The sequence below is a fragment of the Nothoprocta perdicaria genome, unplaced genomic scaffold (assembly GCF_003342845.1).
Source record: "Nothoprocta perdicaria isolate Ctin4 unplaced genomic scaffold, notPer1 scaffold_91, whole genome shotgun sequence".
Classification (NCBI taxonomy): Eukaryota; Metazoa; Chordata; class Aves; order Tinamiformes; family Tinamidae; genus Nothoprocta; species Nothoprocta perdicaria.
This window is the reverse complement of record NW_020456210.1, coordinates 727,301-745,219: the sequence shown is the minus strand read 5'-3', so window position 1 is coordinate 745,219 and position 17,919 is coordinate 727,301. Positions and strand designations below refer to the sequence as shown.

Below are 17,919 nucleotides of genomic sequence, written 5' to 3'. Positions count from 1 at the left end.
GCCGGCGCGCGGGGCGGCGCGGGGCGGGCAGCGGGGCGGGGCGGCGGGGAACGGGAGGGAACGGGAGGGAACGGGAGGGAATGGCGGGGAACGGGAGGGAACGGGGCGCCGTGGGCAGCCGGCCCCGGGCGCTCCGTGCCTGGCCCTGGGATCGGTACCGGTGGCGGCCGGTACCCGGTGGTGGCCGGTACCCGGTGGCGGCCGGTGCCGCTCACGCCGATGCGGGCGGTCGCGGTTCTGCCTGTCAGCAACAAGAGGAAAGCAGCAGGCCGGGAGCCCGGCTCTGCCTCCGGGAAAGGAGCTGTGGACAAGGGGGCCGGGATCAGCTCCTTGCAGGGGTGGTGAAAAGCAGCTGGGATTTGGATACAGCGGGGATGCTGTGCAGAGCGCCCGGCCTCACAGAGTTGCCTCTTTCCCTTCCCATTCCTGTGGTTTTYAGCTTGCATCCAAACACCTACACTGCCAGGGAAGCAGGAGCGTAACTGTGGAGGCCGCTCGGGGATGGGGGTAACGACGTGTCAGGCCACAGAGACGTTCACTAGGAAAGCTGTAATTCCAAAGGGTAGCCTACTCGGTACCATGCCAGACTCTCGGGCAGTGCTTATAGTCTGTCTCAGTATAAATTAGTGCTTAAAAATGCCTATTCCTTACAGGAATGCTTTCTCAATGGCTGCAGTTTGATACAACACAATCAGGAAAACCAGTCCCCTTGATACTGCTTCCTTGCAGGCATTCTTAAACTTGTCCCTGCTATCAAGAATACTCCCGTGACTCTGGAAATAACCCTGGTAACTTTTAAGCTTTATATATGTAAGCACAAAGCTTGCACTACAAACCTTCAGGTCTCCCAATTAAAGCAGAATCTCTAGAACATGAAAGGAATCTAAGCTTGACTTTAAGAGTTGATTCTCAATAATATTCCTATATAAAAATGCAACTAAGATGGATCTACACAAATGAACAGGTTATCCTTGAATCCTTGAAAAGAGGAGCTGTCTTGCAAATAAGTATTTGCTATTCAAAAGCATTTCAARATAGTACATAGAAAAGAATAACCTAGTATTTGTGTGTCATGAAAATTACCTCAGAAATTTATCTTTTCTGCTTCTTACACTGTTGGTTGTCCCCCCCCTGCACTTACCTTATAATGCATCTTCACCTTACGGTGTGGATAACCTTGTACCTGTCAAAGCTGGGCTTAAAGTGAGCTTTCACAGATCTGACTTCTTTAGGAAAGGCAATCAGCACATCACATCCATAAACTCACTCAGCATTAAAATGACTCCACTACTCAGAAACTCTTTTCACGTTAAGCCTCAAATGAAAAGTGAAAAATGTTTCTCCATTTATTTTTCCCCTAAATTAGGAGAGCTGATGGTCTCATTTATATTGCTGTGTCTTTGTAAGAGGCAGGAAATGAAAACCACCACAGCCGTGATAACTTGGTACAGCTCTACTAAAGAACAAAAATTTGTTTTTAAATGGCTTGAATGAAAATCCAAGTAATCCAATCACTGCTCATAAAGTTACCATTTTAAGCACAGAAATAACAACATAAACTTGTATTAAGAATTACTGTGCTTTCCTGCTGAAGTCCATTTTCCACTTATGCCACTAAGCTAGTATTTTGAATGGTTCAAATTATCTTATTACTCAGTAAAAAGCCATATGAGCTTGAGCTGCTCTAAAGAATATCCAAACTCCACATAAATACAGAATATACAAAGACCATGTATAACACAGGAGTATTTTTAACTAAAACCATACAGACTAAGGGCTAATGGAGAAAGCACCCTGAGGGGGGTTCCCTTTTGCTCTCCAAGTAGGCAAGAGACCATTAGGGCAYAAGTACCTGCCCTTCACTCCTGATGACAATTTAGGGCTTAAGGTCTCCAAAGAGACTGGGCGTTTTGTTACCAAGTCACTACAGCAAGACAAGATCAGGAATACCAGTGATGAGACAAGCCTGTGAGTAGAATGTGTACAGAGCATTTTGCATGCTATAGCCCTTAACAGTATAAGGCTTTGTTATGTTTAACAGCAGCAGAATGGGTAAAATAGCATCACACAGTAAAATAACTCATGGGTCTACATGTTGCTGCAGAAAAACATGATCAAATTTTGAAAAATTATTTGATAGCAGCCAGCATTATCATAGTTGAGGGTGTTTCCGATGAGAAAACCTTGCATTATGACCCACATCTTCACTCTGAGCTGTACCACTTAGCTCAAAGAAATTGGTTCCTACCCTACTACAAGGAATGGATTGAGCCTTTCTGGTACTGGAAGTCCACAGGAAAATCAGGAATGCCATTTAACTGGCTAAACATTTAAAGTTTGAAGTAATTCTGTCTCAAACGTGAGAGCTGCCATAAAGACTTAGGTACAGACTCAGGCTCTGTACCTCAGACTCAGACCCTACACTGAAACCAGTATTTTCCATTTCCCCCCACTTTTAACAGAGGTACAGCTTCAGAAAAGTTAAATTTTTGAAAAACCTTGTCAGTTATGTCACTAACTTGGCCTCATCTCAGACCTGAAAACCATTTTTTTGGGGGTTTTCATGGCATCTGCATAAGTTATTTTCATGGAAGATATGTAAGTTATTTTCATGGGAGGTATGACAGTTCCCTTGGAATGGCTTGGCACAGCAGGGAAAGACAGAGCCAAACCCGTGTGTGGACAGCCTACTAGCAGCTCAAGAGCTGGCAGAACCTCTGCAGCCTACAGTACAGCCAGGGACTTTCCAAAATGGGCCTCATGCCCTCRGACAAACAGTATCGTGTACTTTCCATTACTGAAATAGTGCTATTGATGGGAACTGTTGCTACAGGGCTGACATCCATACTTAAGRCAAGAGGAAGAAACCATTTTGAGATGTTGTTATTCTACAGCTACCAAGAGGAAGCTCCTTCACACTCTCTTCTTTTTTTGATCCAAGAGAGAATTTTGTTGTTGTTTTTCAAGAAAGGTGATCTTATATTGAAGATATCTTTGTATAAACAACTATAATACTACAAGGTAGTAGTTCTCTGGAGATCTTCCAACCCTGCCTGGACATGACCCTGTGCCCCTGGGTGCTCTGGGTGTCCCTGCTGCAGCAGGGGGGGTTGGACYAGATGATCTCCAGGGGTCCCCTCCAACCTCAACCACTCTGTGACACAAAACAGATCAACATCAACTGTTCTTTAAACTGTTAAACTTTATTATAAATTAAAATTTCTTTACAAAAAAATTGCACATAATTGACCACTCTTAGGTTCTGATGCACTGGCATTTGCAATAGTTTCTTTAATCTTCAAGTTTAATAGTCTCTGCCGTGAGTCCAATGCAGAAAAGGGCAGTAAGCAGCCCCCTTAGAGCCTTCAAGTGCAAGAAGCATACTTGTGGCCACGGCAGTGACACTTCCCTTAAAGAGCGGCTGCTTTTGTTTTAAATCCTGTAATGAAAAAGTCTCAAAAAGGTTTAAAAAAAAGGTAAAACCCAAAGTGGACTACTTTTTTGTTGTTTTTTTTTGTTTGTTTGTTGGCTTTTTTTTTTTTTAAACTGTAAACACAGCCCAGTAAGTTAATCCCAAACACAGATCTCTCAGGCATCAGCGAGAGTGTCAAGTGAATCAGGAACAGCAAAACAAAGAAAACAGAAAATAAAAGGAAAACATAAAAAAATAATGTCTGTCATTTTGATTAACTATACTTACGTACATGATGTTATGAGAATCGGGCAGGGCCCAGAAGCAAGGCCAGACAGGGAGTTCATTTATCCAGAGAGGAGGCTCATGTTACTTGTTTCCAGGTTCAAAGAAAGCAGACTGGAGACTTGATAAGCTCAGCAATACTCATCTGCCTTACACAGATCTTAGGCATGGATCAGCCTGGAGAATCATTCAATTGATTTTGGCATTTAATAGGACTTGGGGCTGACCATACTCAGTGTTCAGTGATTCTTGCTTTCTGTTCTGTAAGTGTTTAAATTTAAAAGCTCATCTAGGCTGACTCCAACCTCTTGGCACTTGGGAACTAGTTTTCTCAGGTTATCAGTTTTACCTCCTCCTGATGCTTCAAACAAGAGTTGCTGCAAGAGATGGGGAAGCAGATATAAGATTTAGCCAAAGCTTGAGCATCACCACATCTATGGATATGGGATATGCAGAAAATTTGTATGAAACCTCAAACTGAAACAAAAGGAGAAAACATTACATCTTTCCACAGTGTTGCACACAGAGGTAACTTCTGAAGGGCTCTCTGATATAAATGGTGGACCTGTAAAATAAAAACAAATATTAAGTCAGCACAACTTTGTATATTTGAAGCACAAAAAAAACTTCGTTGATCTGAAGCACAAAATTGAGCTGYAATATTTTTTATACACTAAGACACAGGTTGCAAAGTTGAGCATTAGGCTACTTCTAAAACCAATGGCTAATTCACAGCTGGCCTTAATTCTGATCCCTGCACATGGGATGAGGCCATGAGGAATGCTACTTTTCCTCACAAGACTCTTGCCTCATTCATTGCACAGAATGGAGCAAGTTCATGGAATGAAGCAGCTAACTCAGTATTTCTCTCACTGCRCTATGCAGTCCCAAGGTCTTGCTTCCTGCAGGTCATCCCAACCTTCTAATGAAAATAAATGTCTCATAGGCTTTGTCTCCTACAGCATCTCTCTATCTGTGCTATAACAATCACTATTCACCTGCAACCCCCTAGCAAGACTATTTTCTAACATTAAAAACAAATGTAGAGTTAGAAACGTAGGACCAAGGAGATTAAATGCCTAGGTATAACGAAGCTATATCTAACATTTCACCTTAAATCTAACRGGCAAATGTAACGTTCTATGCAAACCTTTTATCTTCACTTTTGAAAAAAATTCTTCCAATTTTGAACACAAATGTAGCAGGGATAAGTCAACAGCCTCATTATGCTCAATGCTTTAAAAGGTGTCCACATAATACAAGGACTGAAGCAGGGATACAGATCGCAGCAAACACAACACAGAGACAGAATTAAGGCTGAATAAGCAATTGTATCTTTGGTATCTCTTGACTTTGAGCTACTTGATTTTATGAAATGAATAACTAGCTAGTTGGAGGTGCTTTTTTAAAAAAAAAAGAGAAAACATGAGGAAAAAAGAAAGGTTTCRCTTGTGAATCTAACAACAACTATGCAACCCATTATGAATCCATTAGAGCTTCAGTACTGGTTCAAAAGTAATGCTTAGGGAAGGAGGGTGCCAAGAGGCAGCTTCTGCAAGACTGACATGTATCAAGATACTCTTATCACACACAATGGCAGAGAAGCAGCTCAGCCACCACAAACACGTGGCAAGGCACAAGCACAGGGCCTCCCGATCCCCCAGTTCAGGGCATCTGCATCCACAGGCTAACAGTGCTCTGATGGGGACAGCAACGTCAGGAAGGAACGTCCAGTCCATTTGAACTGAAAAGTGATTCAGAGTTGCTGTGCCAGAACGCTTGTGTTTGTACACAAGGTGATTATTTTCCCCCTGAAATACCAATTAAGTAAACTTGTGTTTRCTTAACAAAAAAATGAAGGTTTCTGAGGAAAACTCTATCAAAGATCAGATCCTCCCTACACGTATTTGCTTGGCAGACCCATCCTTTCAAATGCAGTCGTCAGCAGCTTCCAACACATTTCTTTCACTCCACTGCATTTTAGCTCTAGCTCTCTCCTTCAGGAGAAAAACAGAAGTGGGAGAGCACCACAAAATAAGGGGCAGACACAAAATACAGGGGAGCAGGTACTAATAACGTATCCCGTTCTAACTCGACTGCCAATGGCATTTTACACTTAAAGCATTGCAGAATATTTCACCTATCCAGAAACCTTGAGCKTGAGAAATGACCAGTGCTCTGCATCAAGTCAAGGCATGAAAAGTCTTAGAGAGCTTAAGGATTACTCATTTTAGCAAGCTGTGTTGACTTACTTCTCTCTGTCCCATTAGAAAGCATTCGGCAGCAATGGCTCTGAGAAAAAGAAATATATAGAAATATTTATTCTYGGATGTTTTTAAACGCCATTAGTGGCAGAACACTGACTGTGGAATGGAATTACAAATTCCTTGAGCAGAAACTGACTAACTTGCAATCATCTATAGTGAAAAGACAAAAATAACCATTTTTTAAAAACAACCTTACATGAGCAAGACATTTCAGTGGTTCCCCATTATGAACAAACACTGAAGGAAAAGATCAGTTCAGCATCACTGGATAATGGAGATTACTGCTATTGTGATATATAAAGGGGAGGGTAGAGAGGAGGAGACAGAAGTCAATAATTGAATTATAAAGACAACTTGTAAACACATTATTCATATTTAACTGTATAAATATCCAATTACATGTTCCCCCAAGAGGGGGATTCAAATTCTCACTTAAAGAAGCAACAATACCTCTTTTTGTTGTAACAGACAGCTACTGTTTCAATCATAAGATAATGAGACTTCTAGTACAAGCCCAATTCGAAGGACATTTCAGATTTACCTTTGTGATGTAAACCTTACAAACAAAAGCAATATCTATGAAAACAGATGTATGACTGTTGCATTACATTTTCCAGATGGCCAGGCATGTTGGGATATTATATGTAAACATCTTGGCTTGCAGTTTCAGAATCTGAACATTGCTCTCCTCCCAGTATCGCAGAAGTAGCCTGTGAAAAGCATTTGTGAGAGAAGAATATTGCTCTAATCACTGGGAACTGAAGAGCAATCTAAAGATACAAACATATTACCCAATACACATTACAGCTAATTCCAATCAGAAGTTGCAGTGAAGAAAAGACGAGCCAAAACAACAGCACCCAATATTGACTCCTCATGTTTGGGAAACAGAAAAGGAATAGTTGAAGAGTAACTACAGAGAAATCAAAGAAATCACAAGCYAGGCACACTGCAGAGCACATCTTTAGCATGTGTAAGGTAACTACGTATTTGCAAGAAGGCCAATTAGTTTTGAGGCATTAGTTTTTAGCCCATACTGACAGTCAGAACTCTTCACTCATATATCAACATTAAGGAAGCTCTAAGCTCCTCCTAGGCAGAACCACCACTTGGATAAYGCTGCAGCCATGCAGCTGTGTGCACTGCAATTCAAACAGCCCCTCCACCTCCAGCTGTTTCAAGGGGGGCTTTCAAGGATTTGAGATCCCTGTTGAGGAGGAAGAGGTACCATCTAGGAACTTCACCCACGTATTCAATGACACGTTGATGAGTTCAGGAAAGCCGTACATGATAAAATATGGATTTTTTAATTCCAGAAGAATGCATTTAGAAATACTGCTTAACTAAGAATTAGTGCAATATTTACATGAACTCCTTGTTTTTCATTCATAAGATTTTTCAAAATTAAGGACAGTGTCTCTTTGTTAAATGGAAATCAAGTTATTCAGGTAACACTATTACATACTGGCATATCCATTTTTCTTTGATATATTTTGGAATCGCTTTAAATAGCTCATTAATGAATAAAAAGATTTTAACCAATTTGACACACTTGAAATTTTGACAATTTGCACTCATACACAGTACTGGAAGTTATTAATAATTCCCRTACATAATTATAGTCTTTCTGCATCTAAAACAGAATTCTGTCAAAGGCAAAGAGATTGAGCCGTCACAAAGCACAACATGCCTCAAGAAACTGGCAGCAACGGCATTTTTTTGAAGTACAAAACAGACCACGCAAAAGTCTTGCACAAAAAACATCTGCTGTTATCAATAATACCTAGCAGCCAGATGTTCATCTTGAGTACAAGTGTTTTCACATACCTCAATGCGAGTCCAGGATTAGTAGGCATGATAGAACAAAACCGTTCCAAGGTTTTGGAATGTTGAGACTTTGGAATGCAGCTCAAATAAAAAAGAATTACCTGTAAAAGCGGAATTTTAAACATTAGTATGTTTTATATCTAATTGTGCTAAAGCAATGGAATTAGAAGCTATCAGCATTATGACTAAATTGAGTTATCACCACAGAAATAATTTTGAGTACAAACCTTCTCCTTCAAGGGTAGCAAAAATCAATTCATGCAAGTAATTAATGCCAACACACTAACACACATTAGAGACCTTCTAGGTTTAACTAATTGGTGAAAAAATATTGGATGCAAATAACACAGAACCTAGGATTTATACAAACAAACTTCCAGAGTGCTCAACTCAGGCTCCCTCCTATTGCCCTAATTTATTTCACAACTACTATAACTTCTAATATCAAAACTAACAAATTCTGTCTCCCGATGTTACAACTCTAAATTCCATCCTCTCTTCCCTCCCTTATGCAATTTTCTTCCCCCATCTAAGAAACAAGTTTGTCATTAGCAATTTTATCTATGCAGACTCAAAACGAGTTTGTTTTTTTAACTATCACTCTGCCTTAAAACACCCTTCGTCTAAAACACTGCTGCTAGATAGTCCTCAGCTACTGACTCAAGACACTGCCCTCCTCAGATCTTTTTCTAGTAGTTCCTAGCTGTCAGGGTGCATAAGTGGTGCTTTATTTCAATAAATACACTATATAAATCTCCCAAAAGGTCATCAGTCCTTTAGTTTAGTTAAAAACATCCAAAGAGACATCCTTACCTTATTATGAAACTCATAATTGGTCCAATAATCAGCAGTACTGAAAGGAATTGGGTATCGTGTGGGGACTGTAACCAAACATCTGTTCACTAGGTCAGTAAAAAGCTTGAACTCTTGAACTTTGTTGTTGGATCCAACAACTTTGCTATTGATAAAAACAAGGTAACTAGAAAGGAAAAAATAATCATAATAAAAAAATGTTTCTGGTGATCTTCACTTCATTGAAAGATTAAGCTACTCTCCTTCCTTATGAACTTACTCCAGCCAAATGTTCTGCACTGTCTCCTGCTGCATCACTGCGCCCAGAGCTGCTTCAAAAGCATCCAGTGCTTCGCCAAGAGTCGCATGAAGTGACTGGCACAAACTGTTTATCAAAGTTACAAAAAAAAAAAAAAAAGTTGAACACAATGCTTGTTCAAAAGTATAAAGAGTAGGAAACAATGAAGATCTTTATATTTCAAGATGCAAGAAAAAAATSACCCTTCTCAGATTAGCATCATTACAGACTTTTGGTCAGTCCACTTATTAAAATGGGTAAGTATCATACTGCATGTAATACACAATATGGAAACTAAAAATGCATTTAAACTGTTTAACTTAAATGGAAACAAAAACCTACCCACTGACCCCTAAATTTATCAAGTAGCTTTTTACTAATCCCTATAACACGGATGTTTTCACTGCTACAGAACAGAGATAGCTACTGAGCTTCCCTATGGAAAGCTCTTAAAAGAGTGAATTCCAAAATGCACTAAGAAGAAACCACACTTGAGAAATGGTATCACACAGTGGAGAGAAAAAAAAGAAAAAGAAATGGTGTTCTGAAAAATACTACTGGAGAATAGGGGAAGAATTATGCTGACAGGGGAAAAAAAAGAAAGGAAGGAAACCCAAGATTGTTCCACATCTCAGACCAACATACAAGGCCTTTCAAAGACAAGCAAGACAGAAGCAGAAGGATGCTTAGTGTCCAAGATTCAGTCAACAATCTTTATGTCAGGGTATAATGAACAGAGGGAGAGGCTCTCATTAAGCTGCAAGTAAAAAGCACCCTGAGGAAAACTGCAAACTTACAGAAAGGGCTGAGGGGGCTACCTTGCTACAGAATTCCTGACTGTAGCTCTTGGGGAAAGCACAAGAAACAAAATAACCAGGGTGCTAATTGTGTTTAAAAAGAATGTATTTATAAAAATGTATGTATATCTTCAGAAGTAAAATATGGTTCCTTAAATCTTTTCAGGCTCTGATAATTTACTCAGATTATTTTCAGAGTGATAAAAGACAACTTGGCAATTTGTCCTCTGCTCCTCCTGAAGAGACAGATGCAGAAGCCCAATTCCGTAAGCATTTTACTGTGACACAGCTCAAGCAGGGAAGCACTCAGCTCTCCGTCAGCTTCTTAAGTAATTTAGGGATTTATTTCAGGAACAYCGAATTATCTCTTACACCGAGGTGTCTAAGAACAGACACATCTGAGCTTAAGTTCTTTAATAACTAGACAGCGACCTCAAGTGTCCTCCTTCTAACAAGATGCCTACTAGGCAGGTATTAACCTTTTCAAAATGTGCACTTGCGAAGACAAGACAGCTAGGCTCAATTCATTTAAATYAGAATTCATGGACACACCAAAAGAAAGTATTAAGATAATTTAATCTAAACCTTACAGAAACATGCTCTTGGAAACACTTGATTCATCTGCTCAGGTGTCCAATAGTTAAAAACCATCAGTAACGAGTTGMGGGAGTTCTGAGGAGTCCTCAAGTGGGTCTCTAAGATCACTGCTATCTTTGTCCCTTCACTTGTCTGAAAAGCCAAATAGCCACTTCTGAAGATGGCCAACTCCTACTTTTTAAGCAGTGGCATAAATCAACATCTCAGCAACCATTTCAGAAATGATTACGTTTTCTTTAAATTGCCATCATGGCAGCTAATACAATCTCCTAGCCAGTCCCAAATATTCTTGCTATCAAAAGGAAGGGTGAGAGAAACAAAGAAAAAGAGAAAAAAGATGCAGGGAGACCAAGACTAAACAGAAGATTAGTAGGGTAGAAGTATAAAGAATGGAAGAATAAAATATGACAACTGAAAGCAGGAAGACAGACAAGGAAGCTACTGGAAATGACTTAAACCAGAAACCTAAAGAATTGATGATTTTATTAAATGAACTCAATTTATTCATGAATTCTCAAGTGTAGAATTTGTGATATACAATTTAGTTTCAGAGAACTGTCTCTGTTGTGCAGCAGCCAGGGAGCTTCCCTAAGGATTAGCAGGCGGTTAAAAGCACCCAAAGTGAAAAACTCTGGCAAATAATGATCGTGTAGTTTCACAGCTGGAAAAACTAAATTCACTCAGACCCAACAGCTGCCCCATAAATCCTTTGGAAAGTCTCACCAGTAGATCTGCCACAGGTATGGGATTTGCTGATTTACAATGTCATCCGTGAGATGTTCTTTATAGAGAGGTGATGTAAATTCTATTGGCATTGGAAAATTCAAGAGATACCTACAAGAAATATTAAGGTGTGAAAGTAATTCACTACATGTAAGGGACAAAGAAAAAAGCAAGCATAAAGACTTACTTCTGAAATATAATTCATAAGATATACTAAAGTAATAAAAAGGATAAAATTCACCTATTTTTCTTAGATTATAACTTAATCCTTTCCAAATACATATTTTAAAGCATTTACTCATTTCTTCCTTATGCATAAGGTTAAATATTTCTTTAATTTGATGCATCCTTTTTCCACATAAGGAAAATCAACTCCTAAAATACACTTCTCTATAAAAAAAATCAACTGTACTGTATCTGTATTAACTTTAGCACCRTCAAAGAACTTAAATGGAATAAATATTAACACTGAACTTGGCACAAGCTTAAGTGAACGTGGTCTTTCTCCAGAGCTCTTCATAAGCATTATTTTTCTTTGACTACAGAAAACATTTTAGAACTTCAAGGATTCTCTCAATTAGGTGCCTAAGATCGAAGGGGAAATTCAGCAGACTGAAGACCAACCTGTGCCTTGTCAACAAGAATAGTCCCTGTTTAACAGGGGGCATGTATTTTGGGGACTGAGGTTCTTTCCAAGTGCCTAGATATAGGATTTCAGGCATGCCGCTTTGGGCAGGCACTGCCAACCAACACTGTGGCAGACAGAGCCAACACAYATCCATCTCCCAAACCCAGGCATTAAACTTGCTGGTTAGTTACCGCCAAGGTCTTATGTTTTAGAATTCTCTTTAATCCTCAAACACCATCAAATGACAGTTGGCTAAAGCTTTAGCAAAACCTGCCAAGCTGAAAAACAAAGTCTCAAGAGTTCTAAAAGCCTCCCCTCAAAGAAAAACACAAATCTCAACATACCGTAAGAGATCCATGGGACTGTGCTCTTCCCAGGCATTCTCAAAGAAAGCTGCCACAAAATCTTGCAACAATGAAAGAATACTATCTGACCTTCCCTGTTTTTTAAATTAAAAAAAAATTTAAAACAGACATCACTTAAGGTATCAACCTAAAGAGGACAAGAATAATTTAAGCACCATAAGTAACAAGTGATGTCCCTATCTCTGCAGTGCTCCCTTGCCCTCATTCTCCCAAGAATGAGGTCCAACTGGGTCAGCTAGCAGAAAAGAGCTGAAAACATGTTGCAGTGTCACTGTTAGAATTTTTTATTGTTCTTGCATAAGGCTCTCCTGTTAACACTGGATTTGAACCAAACAGCTTGAATCTAAATTTACGAGACTTAAAATACCTCTGATTACCTATAAAGGATTCATAATATTTCCTAATTCTACTTTTCACAGCTATAAAWAGGGATGCTAGGCATTATAAAAATATTATACACATCAATGGATTAGATAACTGCTCTGAAACCACAAATTGAACTAGTCAGAGAACTAATGCAAAGGGTTCTGGGGTGAAGTATTACCTGAGAGATGAGGAATTTACACATCTGATAGAAGATTTCTGCATTCTGAGGATTCCTCTCAAACGCTGCCATCCAGACTTCGTGGGCGCTGTCGCTCTGCTCTGTGTGCAAATACAAGGAGGCCAAACTCTCCAAGAGCTGACAGTTGTTAGGGCAGAGCTCCAATAGAGATCTACAAAGTTCTATAGCTGACTCCCACCTCAAATAAAAATAAAGGTAAGATTAAAGAAGATAGAGTCCAATAGTCTGAAGTGAAAAAAATATGTTTAAAAACAAGTTACCTTTCAAGAAGCTTCAGCAAAGCTATCTTGTTTCTGTAGAGAGGAAAGCAGACAGCTATTCTTCTGTCAGTGTCAAGGCTTTCATCAGTACATGTTTTGATGCCATCTTTAAAAGAGAGGAAGAAAAAAGTGAAGCCCCTAAACTTCAAGAACTTTCCAACCTATTTGAAGCTGTAACATCAAAAATCTGCAATACCTGAACATGCACATTATTTTTGTGAATACTGCTCTTGCAAGTTATGAAGGGGAAATGACAACCTTTGGAAAAGGTTTTTTACCAATATTTATTGCCACAGTAAGACAAAAAGTATTCCAGAAGTATAACCCATTTTACCAATTAGAGCTAGAATTACAGATAGGTGCATAAGCCATTTTATTTAAAAGTATAYTCCAGTAATTCCAGCATAGAAAGCTGTTGTCTCAGTAAAACTGCTAATTTTGTTATGCTGGGAAGCAAAATTAAGTTACCTGGTACTGAATAACTGCACCTACCCTCAGGTGTTTGTGCCCTGCACTACAATCTGCAGCAAAGCCACTTTCTCAGCAGCAACCCCAGCTGCTGCTCACKAACACGCAGCATGTGCTGGTCTGCAGATGCCAATAGGAAAAACTATCAGGCACCAGCAGAAGTCAACAGTTTTTCTCRCAATATTTCGCTTCACGACTTAAAAAATGTTTCTCTTAAACTTTTAAAAGASAAACAAAGCACACACTAATCTTGCAGAGGAACAGCTTTCCAACAGACATCCAACAGTGAGGCTTTCCTCACTCATGTTCAAATCATGATCAAGGATTTACTGSATGGAACACAAACACAACGCTGCACTGCCCTTAAACTGCAAAAGGTGGCGAGGATTTCCGATTTGTAACAAAGGAGCTAAGTACCAACTAGCCTGCATCCCTACACGTACCTTCCAACATAACCAGCAGTGCATCCGGATGTGTCTTCACATCTTGAACGGTTTGCCAGGGCATTAGGAAGGGCTCTTTGCTCACGATCCTGGAGGGACTGGCGTTGGCGGGATCGTAGAGCGTGCGCGGGAGCGCGCCGAACTCCACGAGGTGCACGTAGGCCAGCCACGCCAGGCAGCGGTCGCCCGCCGTGAGCAGCTCCRACACCCTCTTCTCGTTTGCTGATTTTAAAGCATTCTGCACAAGTTAAGGGGAATCACACAATTACATCTTAACTATAAATTCCGTAACATCTAAGAATAAGAAAAAGGACTAAGTTTAAATACTCTAGGTATTTAATATTCAAGGTCAGAGAATAAGCAATTCCCTAGCAGTATTTCTGGAAGAAGTGCTCTAACTATTAGCTACTTGGAGAGCTAATAGAAAACCAGGGAACCAAGAAAAAGATGCATCTAAAGTTTACATTGGCATCATATTTTACAACAGGAGTCTCCAATAATTTCTTCAGCAACTGAATACCTGAGGGAAGAGCTCTTCCCAAGCTGGAACTGTTGAAGGCACCACAAAGACAAACATGGACAGCCAGTTAACTTGGAAGTTACCTGCAGCAGAGCGAGAGCGTTCTGATGCCTTCCTGTGAAAAGGCTTAAATGAACTCGGTACAGAAGCGTCTCCAGCAGCTCAAAGGACAGAACATCGGGATTTTCTTCTCTTCCTGACCCTTCCATTAAGAACTGTAGCATCCTCCCACACACATAGTCTTTTCCCTCAAAGGAATTCTCTAGATTCAAAAACTAGAGAGAAATTTCATATAAGAAAGTCAGAATAAAGTTTTCAAGTTAAAAACCAGCTTTGTGCAAAWATGTCTTCTGCCGCCCTACAAACTATACTTCCTTCCACACACCAGATTTTCATATTAAGCCTCAAATTTCAGGTTAAAGATTAGGTCAAATTTCAGGTTATTCATCTTTAAAAATACATAGAGCTACAGAAAATTAAGGTAAAACAAGGCATTTTTTCAAGAGAAACCAAACCATCCCCTGTTCCTCAAACCTCTACTTAAGGATCAAACTCAAGATGCTGTGTTTACCTGAGGAAGAGGGACAATTTATACAAACATCCTTCAAATAAAACTGTGAATCACTTCACTTTCTGAGCAACATCTGCAGTTGTCAGAAGACTCTAGCGTTAACTTAAACAAGCCTTTCCCTTTCCTACTTTTCCCATCATACATGCAGAAGTGTCAAAGCTTCTACAGCACTTAAAATACCCTTAAACGTTTCACAGGCTCATTATTACTTACTGTCCACCAGATTTGATAAGAAGGAGCATATTCCACTGCTGTTTCACACATTTCCTGCATCTCTTCCTTGGTTCCTCTTTTAGAGAAGAGTCTGAGATAATGACACCAAATCTCGGGATTTTCCTTGTTGTTCTCAAGGGCTCGAGCCAAAACATTTAAAGCAGAATCTAAACATTCAGATGATGAGCTGGAAAAAGAGAAAAAAATACCCACTGAATTCCTCCACTRCATCAGTAGTTTTGTTAATAAGATCCATACAAGATGAAACACAAAAACAGATGCTTGTAGCTAAAAGGACAGTGACAGTCATTAGGTTGACATATGCCGTTTTTTTAAGCGGTAAATTCTCTAAAAAGATGAGTTATAGAGCATGAGAAATCTTTTTCTTTTAAGAAAAACACTGATTCAAAGATGGTACTAATTCAATTAAAATGGGTAATATTTATTTATAAATAGAAGTCTCAGTTTGAATCTGCATAAAGAGGCAATTCACATCATATTGACTCAAAAGCTCAAGTAAAAATATTTCAAAGAGTTCATAAAGTTAGCTGATTTTTTGTTGAAATTTAATTTGCATTCTATATTCACCACAGTRAATCTTTATTCCAAGTTCCTATACATGTCATACAGGTTTTCTTTTGTTCGAGGCTGCTACTTYGAGTTAACTCATGAGATGATACCACTAAAGTCATACAAGATTAGCTCAAACCACTGACTACGCTGCAAATCCCATAGCTACCCGTTAGTTTATAAATATCAAACTTCCATAAAACCACAGAAAGCTTCTGAGGCCACACATATTCTAAAAATACTTTAGAAATAACTCGACATAAACACTTAGAATGGAAAAGAATGTGTTTCAAAAGAAGACTAAAAATGTACAAGACTCAAACCTTTGTTCTCTCTTCTCTCAGCACTGCACATTCAGAAAAAAACAAAAAACCCACAACGCTACATATCCTTACTGCACTAACCCACTCAGTTTCTTAAGAGAAAATATTTTTTGTATGTGTTTTTTTCTTTCTTTGTTTTTGTAGAGAATGTRTTTTGTCTTCTATTACTTTTTACTACCTTCTTTTCTTTGGCTTTTTCCAGCTATACTTAAAAAACCTCAAAAAAGAAAAGCCACACTCTTCCTCACCTTTTAGATTTTTCTATTTTTTTTTTAAAAAGAAATCTTTTAGATTTTATTTAGAAACCTAAAAGGAAACTATAAAATATGAAACTGAGTGCTCAGCTAGACAATTTCTATATAGAGCTACAAGGCAGAATTGTCCTTGTTAACAAATCTTATGGATACAAGTTGTTTTAAACATTTCAACCTTTCACACCATAGAGGAGACAAACTAGTTTAACTTTGTTGGTACACTGCTTTATGATTACCAGAGTAAAATATTTCACTGTAATCTTGGAAGTCCATCAGACTGTGCTCTTTTCAAACTCAAACAATAATTGCTCACAAGCCACTTCCCATGAACTTCCATTCAGAATCAAAACTTAAAGATAACTGCCAGTGCAATTTACTACTCAAGTACCACACTTCACAGAGCAGAAAATTTCTCTTAACCTGCTTTTAAAGTGATAAATTGTTTTGTCAATGAAAGTTCTCTTACATTAGAAAAATTTGATCATAGCAGCCTGAGTAAGGGCAAAAAGGAAACCTAAAAATGCCAAAGACTTACCCTTCATTTTGATTTAAGTACTTGTATGCAAGCTTAATCCAAAGTTGCACATCACAGGGGTTTTCCTGARCACTTGCCTCCAAGTTGGAAATGTCATCAGTCTCACTTGTAAAGTAGCGAACATCATCTGGAGTCACCACAGCATCAAGAGCTGGAACCTTCGCTTTATGCTCTGTGGGCTGAGCTGCAAATAAAAGCGGTTTCTTTTCAAAATACAAATGGCCTGTCATGTTAGACCTGATATATAAATATATGTATAATATATATTATATATATTTTTACAAAAAAACAAGTATGGCCATCAACCACAGTGAAATATATTTACTGTGTATTGCACAGAAAATTAGTTATACTCTGAATACGAGGACAAGAAATTAGTAGCTTTTTGCTACCTTTATCCTTTTTTTGGCTACTTTTATCAAATCACACATCAAGGCAGGCAGAACCTAAAGCTCTCACCTGCATGAGTCACAAGGGAAAACTCATACTGCTCAAAGCAACATTTCAAACTTCAAATACTAGAAGAGCCTTTTTTTCTCCTGGCCTCAATTCTAAACTTTAACACTATCCAATGTAAACTGACTGAAGACATGGAACTTGAACACTTGTTATRGTTCTGAAATATCAACTAGGTCTACAAAGCTGGTACGCTCTAGGGAATGACTCCCTATGCTGCTTTCAAGAWTGTGTAAATAAAAATACCATCTAATCATGTATTCTGTTAACATATATTAGAGTATATGTAATTTCTTTAGAACATATTAGGGTCAAAACCACACTCAAAAAGCAAACGCAAAGGGAAGTTCACATGCACAAAGTTAGAAACAAAACAAAATAAATTTTCATTGAAGGACAACTTTACAAGTTACAGCTTGAGAAAAGGCAGGTGGTTATTTTGACCTTATATGCTAAACTCATGGGTTACCATATTTAATAGGTGCAAGGAATTGTTCCTCCTCGCTGCTGCTACTCTCTAACRGAGGTTTTCTCCAGTATTTTGGTCTCCATTTCCTTTTATCTTTCCACGTTGTAAAGGGAGGTGCTGTAAACAACCAAAGTTATASAAATTATCTTTTACTTTCCTATACTCAAGATTAAGACTTTTTCTGATAATATTAGAAAAAGTATTCTTTTAGCACTACAGAAGAATACAAGCTTCACTATGACTTAAACCTATTGAGGTTAAGCACATATTTTTAATTGCAT

At 38.8% G+C, this 17,919-nt stretch overlaps 1 protein-coding gene across 1 annotated transcript in view; it reads right to left on the bottom strand.

The window, feature by feature from the left end:
• Positions 1 to 3,651: 3,651 nt before the first annotated feature.
• The window catches only part of ZFC3H1 (zinc finger C3H1-type containing), a gene marked incomplete at its 5' end in the record, with an annotated part of 33,518 nt that continues 19,250 nt past the window's right edge, over positions 3,652 to 17,919 (bottom strand). Inside the window, 16 exons of the mRNA XM_026052771.1 lie at positions 3,652 to 4,074; positions 4,200 to 4,262; positions 5,950 to 5,989; positions 6,573 to 6,674; positions 7,792 to 7,892; positions 8,605 to 8,770; positions 8,864 to 8,968; positions 10,999 to 11,109; positions 11,971 to 12,065; positions 12,536 to 12,734; positions 12,817 to 12,922; positions 13,728 to 13,965; positions 14,331 to 14,522; positions 15,032 to 15,218; positions 16,714 to 16,897; positions 17,639 to 17,755. Of these exons, the coding sequence (XP_025908556.1) occupies positions 3,937 to 4,074; positions 4,200 to 4,262; positions 5,950 to 5,989; positions 6,573 to 6,674; positions 7,792 to 7,892; positions 8,605 to 8,770; positions 8,864 to 8,968; positions 10,999 to 11,109; positions 11,971 to 12,065; positions 12,536 to 12,734; positions 12,817 to 12,922; positions 13,728 to 13,965; positions 14,331 to 14,522; positions 15,032 to 15,218; positions 16,714 to 16,897; positions 17,639 to 17,755 (2,144 nt within the window). The remainder of the gene's footprint in view (positions 4,075 to 4,199; positions 4,263 to 5,949; positions 5,990 to 6,572; positions 6,675 to 7,791; positions 7,893 to 8,604; positions 8,771 to 8,863; positions 8,969 to 10,998; positions 11,110 to 11,970; positions 12,066 to 12,535; positions 12,735 to 12,816; positions 12,923 to 13,727; positions 13,966 to 14,330; positions 14,523 to 15,031; positions 15,219 to 16,713; positions 16,898 to 17,638; positions 17,756 to 17,919) is intronic.